The sequence below is a fragment of the Monopterus albus genome, unplaced genomic scaffold (assembly GCF_001952655.1).
Source record: "Monopterus albus unplaced genomic scaffold, M_albus_1.0 scaffold451.1, whole genome shotgun sequence".
NCBI classification, from domain to species: domain Eukaryota; kingdom Metazoa; phylum Chordata; class Actinopteri; order Synbranchiformes; family Synbranchidae; genus Monopterus; species Monopterus albus.
The window spans coordinates 153,655-162,021 of record NW_018128331.1 but is presented as its reverse complement, the minus strand read 5'-3'; the positions used below and the strand labels follow the sequence as shown (position 1 = coordinate 162,021).

General features: G+C 47.7%; 1 protein-coding gene across 1 annotated transcript; it reads left to right on the top strand.

Annotated features, from left to right (window-relative positions):
- Positions 1-15: 15 nt before the first annotated feature.
- Positions 16-4,220, top strand: LOC109952296 (uncharacterized). Its single transcript, XM_020587304.1, has 9 exons — positions 16-251; positions 799-1,231; positions 1,752-1,793; positions 2,058-2,155; positions 2,273-2,334; positions 2,778-2,944; positions 3,619-3,774; positions 3,852-3,951; positions 3,983-4,220. The coding sequence occupies exons 1-9, from the start codon at positions 105-107 to the stop codon at positions 4,218-4,220; spliced, it is 1,443 nt and encodes a 480-aa protein (XP_020442960.1). The 5' UTR covers positions 16-104.
- The last annotated feature ends 4,147 nt before the right edge of the window (positions 4,221-8,367 follow it).

Sequence of the window (8,367 nt, the reverse complement as noted above, 5' to 3'; positions counted from 1 at the left end):
GGGGCTTCGACGGCCACTACCAGGCGTTTGGACCACTGGTGGTTTACAACCCACCAGGAGGCCTTTTAGATGGACATGGGCAGTCAGAGCCATCTGCTGGACTGATGGACCTCAGTGAGGTTGGACCAGAGATAAACAGTGAACAGGTGGAGTCCTCGCCAGATGATTCTAATCTGATGTACGATTACTTTGACCAGCCTTCAGCTCAGATCCCTGAGCTGCCCTGGGAGGTGCTGGACTCGCACACTGAGGTGGGCAGATGCAAACACTGGAGTCTGAACCAGACTCTAAACTAAAGAGGTGCTAAAGCTCTGCTCTAGCATCCAAGCCATGTGACTGATAAGTGTTTAAGCTGCACTCATGAACCAGTATTTATCTGAAAACACAGGTTGGTTTTGACTGGATGAGAAACGTTGCTGACAGTGACAGAGTTGTTGTTGGGAAACCGCTGTGAACCATCGACCCTGTGGTTGTTTAGCAGCTTCTAGCTCAATGTTTTGGTTCAACCTCAGCTGTGGTTCGCTCTCTGTGCTCTCTTCACCTTGTTGCAAGCAGCAGCTGGAGATGAGTGTTTATTTAGGGCTTGTTAGAAACGAGGCCGATGTGATCTGAGGAATTAAACCAGACAGTAACTGTGCAGTGGTTAGTGCTTGCACTATATAATGCTGCAGCCCTTGTTTCTGCATCACTGACTTGTTTGTTCAGTAATAAATCACATCATACTGTGTCATTTTGGCCTCAACAGCAGTTTGTTTTCATCTGCTAATAACGATTTTAAAATCTCACGTCTTCACTCAGGTGGGTGAAAACCACCGTCAGGCCTCAGAGAGCTACAACCATGTCACAGATGTGCCAGTGTCCACCTCAGAGACCTCCCAGCTGGGAAGGGGTTTCAATCACAGTCCCCAAAGCCGGTCTGTCCCAGCCGTTTATCCTGCATCTCAGAACCACGAGCTCCAACGCACCCCGACCGCGGTACGAAGGGATGTGAAGGAGGCTTCAGTCCTTCCAGAGGAAGCTGCTGTTCCCGAGGTGGAGATGAACACCCAGAGCTGGGGAGAAGAAGAGACGCCTGCTGGTGGTCCAGAACAAGCTGCAGAAGATGAGAAGTGGACTGAGGTCAGTGAGGCCTCAGACCAGAATCCATCCTTCTCTGCAGGACTGGAACCAGAGGAGCAGATTCATCTTCGCCCCGACATGGTGGAGCCATTGTCGGACCACAGAGGGAACTGTGAGTACACGTAGCTGTCACTGTGCTCAGAGAGATGTTTTCCAGCTTTTCAACAGAAGTTCTGGTTCCCTGAGGTCAGTCTCTGTCGGTGGCTGCAATGGATGATGGGAATAGTGGCTTTGTGAATGGGGCCGGATCTTATGGCTCTGTTCCTTGTTCCTTTTTAAAAACACATCTGTAATCTAGCTGCTGTGTGCATCTGGTTTCAGCTGAGTCTGACTGAGGGTGGGACTTAGCTACACAAGGGGCGGAGCAAAGAAGGCACCTAAAATCCTTCTGCAGGGTTGTGTGGAGGTGTGACCGTGTTAGTGCTGTGAAACTCACCACTGTGAAACAATCAAAATGGAATAATTTTCGTGCTACTTTAGACTGATCAGGGCAGTGACGTGCACTGGATGCTGTCTGGGGTTCTGTCTGACCTGCAGCTGCTCAGACCTGATTGGTCTCTGACAGTATCCTTTCACATCCAGGTCATGTTTGTCTTTAAGTTGTTGACTCCCTTTGTGTTCCTCTCTTGTAGCCAATGTTAGGAATCACTCAGCAGTTCCACATCTTCCTGGGGGTGAGTACTGGACTAAAACACTTTTTTTTAGCATCCGTGTTACTTTTGATCACATCAGCAATTCAATTCATATTTTGCTTAACTGTCAAAACTAGATGCAAATCTGTAAGAGATAAGAAATTAGTTGAATGCTTTGATCTTAAGGTATTTTCTCTTCATTTGTCCTGTGTATTGTGTTTTATGCTGCGGAGGTTATTTCCTCGACAGCGGCCTGAGCTGAGCTCGTGCTTTGCCCTCACAGTCGGCGTTTCTGCCCTCTAACAGATCAGCTGTTTGAAGTGGCTGTGGAGGTGACTTTCCCTCAGGACTTGGAGTCCTGGGACGACCAGGCCAGGTCGCTGCTGCTGTCAGTGAAGACTTTGGTATGTGGATGAAAACAAAGTAAAGACATTACGGGTGCATGTGCAGACTGTTTGGGTGGACTTTTAGGAAGGGTGTGAAGGCCAGCATGACTCATCAGACCACGGGTGTTTCTGCAGATCAGCAAGCAGCTGGAGGCTCTGCACTCTCCACTGTCCATGTCCTCGAAAAGAATCAAAAGGTTGGTACACGGCAGCTTAACCATGAAATACAGGGAGCGCACAGTGGAGGAAGACCAAATCCAAGGCTGTACAACTGTTGTCCCACCTTTTTCTTTCCCTGAATATTTTACTTTCACTTGAATTATCTTTATTACTTGTTTCCTTCACTCACATCCTTTCCTTGCATCTCAGTCCCTTTAACAAAAGATGAGAAAAGAACAATTAAAACATATTTAGTCTTTTTCTTTAAAGCATTACCCAGGCTAAACGGTTTGAAAGTGCAAAAAACAGAACTCTCATCAAAATAGCTTGACATAACCAATCTTACTCAAGGTTCTTTTCTAGCTTCTTCAGGATCGTGTAACTGTATCATTAGAAGACAGTGTGCACCCCTTTGTCTCAGAGATGGAGCTGTGGACATGAGAGCTCAGCTATGAGTGACACATGCTGGCTGTGTGTGCAGGTTGAATGCAGGAGTGCTGTACATCCTCTGGCTGCAGATCAAACAGAGCCCTGGAGGTCTGCAGGGCCACAGGGCCGTGCACTCGGCCCTGCAGGGACTCATTGCCATGAGGGTCAGCTTCAGGGAGAGCCACGAGACGGCGGTCATCATCTCGATGTCGACTGCAGGTACAGCAGAGGATCATCACATCACAGTGGGTGGATGCTACATGCCCCCCGCCACCTTTTTCAAAGTGGGCTCTGTTCAATGAATCGGGGTCAAAACACTCCAAGGAAAAAGTCTCTGCTGCACAGAGTAACGCTGTGTGCACCGTGAATCGGTTTGCTTTTGTTTTTAACGTGCACGCTGTCGCCTCACAGCAAGAAGGTTCTGGGTTTGAGCTGTATGCAGTTTACATGTTCGGGGTTTGCTCTGGGTGCTCCAGCTTCCTCCCACAGTCCACATACATGCTGCGTAGGAGTGTGTGTGTGTGTGTGTGTGTGTGTGGTGGTTTGTCTACATGTCAGCCCTGTGATAGACTGGCGACATGTCCAGAGTGGACCCCCAGAGGGGCCCCCGCCTCTCGCCCAGTGTCAACTGGGAGTGGCTTCAGATCCCCTGCGACCCTATTCAGGAATAAGCGGTGTAGACAAAGGATGGATGTTGATGTGCAACAAACTTTCCACCCAATTTCAATAAAATCTGCTGAATAGCTTTGAGAGACTCTGTGGACAAATAGAGAACATCCTTAGTGGAGGCTAACATGGTCTCACTAAACATGACCTATTAGAAAATGCACTAAAAAAAGAGTCTTCTCAGCCACCTCCCTCCCTCCCTCTCTCTCTCTCCTGACTTGTTTCAGATGTAAATGAGTGTGGGACCCAGCTGGTGCTGTGCGACATTAATGCAGACTGTGTGAACCACTTTGGTTCGTATTCTTGCCACTGCAGACCGGGCTTCCAGGATGAGTCCCGCCTGGGATCTGGAGGAACTGTGTGCGTGGACTTGAAAGCTGCAGGTATCCATGGTCTGACTGGATCTGTTTTAGTTTTAAGTCCAGAGGTGACCAGCTGCTGACTTCCTGTTTGCTTGCAGGCTGCAGCTCAGGCCTCTCGGCCGAGACTAGAGGCGTCTACGTGCTCTTCTTCCTGCTCAGCACCCTCATCCTGATGCTGCTGGTGGTGGCCGGCGTGATGTACCAGGTCTTTCCTGTTTCGCTGCCACAGCAGCAGCAGCAGCATCTCTCCTCCTGACCTCAACAACAACGACCACCATCATGATCATGACTACTCCTGCCCTGCTGACTCCCACCTGCCTCCCCCTCCTCCGCCCACCCGGGGCCCCAGAGGCAGCTGGACTCACAGGAAGGAGCACTATCCGGCCGTGGACCTGCCACTGCTGCGCTTCAGCCCGCTTGTGCCCCCGGATGGCTACATGGAGCCTCAGGAGAATGAGAGGAAGTGAGCAGGCAGCGGACTGGGACGCTCCACAGTAGAACCTTTGTCTGAGCAACTGATACTGTCCACTGTTTCTAATCTGCTCAATTAAAGCCACAAAAAGCATTGATTGCTTGTATTTGTTTGCCCTTTCCTATGCCAGAAGGCTAAGGGGCATAAATACTACACCTATCTCAACTTGCAGGGCACAAACCTTTTGTGTCATTGCAATTTTATTTTGCCAAGTAAGTGCTAAGATAGTGGTGGTAAAAGACGTCATCCATCGCATTAACGACTGGTTACTAAGACGATATCAGGCTCGTTAAGATGTTTGCTTGCAACACCTGTTGTTGAAAAGAACATGTAGCATAGTGATGAGCCCATAGGTTTCGTTTAGCTTAAATGTAACTTGCATCGCTTGGCAGCTCAAATAAAAGTCTAACTTGCACAAACCTTAGCTACTTTCATAAAGCTGGGCCATTTTTAAAATTACACAGGGCGAATAACAACCTAACTGCTCTGCTATAATGTGAACGCCCCAGGTCTCATACCCAGGGACAACGTGCATGTGAACCGACCTGGAGTCCGCCCTTGAAAGACATCAGTATATTTGTGGCCGAGTTGTTTTCCACTTGGTGTCTGGATCCATAATGATTCCACAGTGACACTCATGCTCAAGGACACTCCAGCAGAACAGCTGTGACCTCCCAGTTACAAACTGGCCACCCTGCGCCATTGTGTGCTGGCCCACCCAGTCTGAGCCACTTTAACAGGCTTACAGCAGCTAATCCAGGTGCTGTGCCGTCACATGGGCAGTCTGCTGACCTTACTCTGATTTATTACACGGTGCTCGTTCCTTCAGCTCTTCTCTGCTCGAAAACCTTAACTATCTAATATTTCCTGCAATGTAGGTTAATGTTACTGTCACAGAAGCTCAAATACACACACACACACACACACACTCCCTCCCTCCCTCCCTGTACCTCTCTGCAGGTAGCCCTGGCTCTGGTCAGTCGGTGAATGAGATCCACCAATTGATGGTGTAAGGACAGTTTTGTTCATTGGAGCACTTTAAAGTTTTCATGGCAGCGTACTCACCCTCAGGTCTTGGTATGCTTTCCACTGTTAGTGTGTGTGTGTGTGTGTCTACATCTGGCCTGTTGTGTCAAGCAGCTGAGGAATGCTGACCTTGCATCTCCAGTCAGGATGAGCTGGTCAGTAATTCCATCGGTGTTTATTAACTTGGTTCCAGTGTTAGAGGCTTCATTATATCACAGGATTCAGACTCGTGCCAGTCTGTGCTGGATTCTCCCAGCAATTTTCTTTTTCTATTAGTGGAGCCGTGTGAAGTGTGACTGGGCGGTGAGCCGCAGGTTGGTGGAGGGGCTGCTCGGCCTGATAAGGGGGCAGTCAGGGGTCCTGCCCAGCAGAGTGTCTCTCAGCTCTGATTGGGTGATGATATGAAGCAAAAGACTGACCACCACGGCAGCCTGCAGCCCAGACACAACGCCCGACAGGAGCAAGGTGACCTGCTGCTGAGAGCCCAGCTGTGGACTCAGCGGATACTGTTTGAGTATCTTCAGATGCCTTCCCTGGTTCCGTCATAACACGTACTGTAGGGCCACAATACAGTCTGGGATTAAAACAAATGCATCAGGTGTTTTGCCGGCTTTAGGGATTTGAGGCATGGTAAACTCCTGGATCACTTAAATTACATTTTGGGGGCTGGAGGTGAAAGAGAAGCGTGTGTGGCGCCACCATCAGCAGAAAATGTCAAATTTGTTCAGAGTACACCATCCGTGGTGTGCGACACTGCAACCTTCAGGCGCCACTCTTATGGACACTCTTATTCCGTTTTTGTAGTTGAAACAAATTTCGTGGCATCATGTTGTTAATTAGACTGTAGTTAATGAATTCATGTGGTCAGTTGTGGAAGAGGTACTCTGAAGTTGAAGTAGCAATACCACAGTGTAGAAGTACTCAGTTATAAGTCCTACATGTAAAAGAATCAGTTTATTGGCCAGGTGTGATGGACACACGAGGAATTAGACTCAGGTACATCGGCTCTCAATGTGCAAACAGTAAACCAGCATAAGGCTGTGTAATGTAACAAAATAGCAGTATTAACATCAACAAACAGTGCAAACAATGCAGAATAAGCAGTATAAACAGGCAGTAAACAATGCAGACAACAAAGGAATGTTCATTGAAATTAGATAAATAGAGATAAAACAGAGTAGTTAAGAACTAGAGACCTGTATAATCTGTTCAAGGTATATTTACAGGTATTGCTCTGAGGGTTATTGTCTAATCATACTGTCGTTGGTTAAGTGTCCATCAGAGCGACAGCCTGGGGGAAGAAACCGTCCCTGTGACTGGTTGTCTTAGTGCACAGTGACCTATAACCCGTCCAGAGGGGAGGAGTTCAAACAGATTGTATCCAGGATGTGAGGGGTCTGCAGTGATCCTCTCCACCCTCCTTTTGACCCATGAGGTGTACAGGTCCTCCATGGAGGACAGGCTCACACCAATGACCTTTTCTCCAGTCCTCACTGTCCTCTGAAGTCTGTACTTGTCCTGTTTGGTTGCTGAGCCAAACCAGACAGTGATGGAGGTGCAGAGAACAGACTCGATGATTCCTCTGTAGAACTGTATCAGCAGCTCCTGGGGCAGGTCAAACTTCTTGAGCTGGAGCAGGAAGTACATCCTCTGCTGTGCCTTCTTGATGATGGTTCTGATGTTGGACGTCCACTTCAGGTCAAAAGTAAACAAGTATTAGCATAAAATACTTTACCAAGAGTAAAAGAAGTCGTTTTGTAGAATGGAACATCTCACACTAGTGTATTATTGTGTTCATCACTGTAATGCTGCAGCTGGTGAAGGTGGACTAAATGTTAAATACCTTCTATTTTACTGGGGAGCTTGTAAATTTGGATTGAGTAGGAGTGTGTGTGTGTGTGTCTACATCTGGCCTGTTGTGTCAAGCAGCTGAGGAATGCTGACCTTGCATCTCCAGTCAGGATGAGCTGGTCAGTAATTCCATCGGTGTTTATTAACTTGGTTCCAGTGTTAGAGGCTTCATTATATCACAGGATTCAGACTCGTGCCAGTCTGTGCTGGATTCTCCCGGCAATTTTCTTTTTCTATTAGTGGAGCCGTGTGAAGTGTGACTGGGCGGTGAGCCGCAGGTTGGTGGAGGGGCTGCTCGGCCTGATAAGGGGGCAGTCAGGGGTCCTGCCCAGCAGAGTGTCTCTCAGCTCTGATTGGGTGATGATATGAAGCAAAAGACTGACCACCACGGCAGCCTGCAGCCCAGACACAACGCCCGACAGGAGCAAGGTGACCTGCTGCTGAGAGCCCAGCTGTGGACTCAGCGGATACTGTTTGAGTATCTTCAGATGCCTTCCCTGGTTCCGTCATAACACGTACTGTAGGGCCACAATACAGTCTGGGATTAAAACAAATGCATCAGGTGTTTTGCCGGCTTTAGGGATTTGAGGCATGGTAAACTCCTGGATCACTTAAATTACATTTTGGGGGCTGGAGGTGTAAGAGAAGCGTGTGTGGCGCCACCATCAGCAGAAAATGTCAAATTTGTTCAGAGTACACCATCCGTGGTGTGCGACACTGCAACCTTCAGGCGCCACTCTTATGGACACTCTTATTCCGTTTTTGTAGTTGAAACAAATTTCGTGGCATCATGTTGTTAATTAGACTGTAGTTAATGAATTCATGTGGTCAGTTGTGGAAGAGGTACTCTGAAGTTGAAGTAGCAATACCACAGTGTAGAAGTAGTCAGTTATAAGTCCTACATGTAAAGAATCAGAATCAGTTTATTGGTCAGGTGTGATGGACACACAAGGAATTTGACTCAGGTACATCGGCTCTCAATGTGCAAACAGTAAACCAGCATAAGGCTGTGTAATGTAACAAAATAGCAGTATTAACATCAACAAACAGTGCAAACAATGCAGAATAAGCAGTATAAACAGGCAGTAAACAATGCAGACAACAAAGGAATGTTCATTGAAATTAGATAAATAGAGATAAAACAGAGTAGTTAAGAACTAGAGACCTGTATAATCTGTTCAAGGTATATTTACAGGTATTGCTCTGAGGGTTATTGTCTAATCATACTGTCGTTGGTTAAGTGTTCATCAGAGCGACAGCCTGGG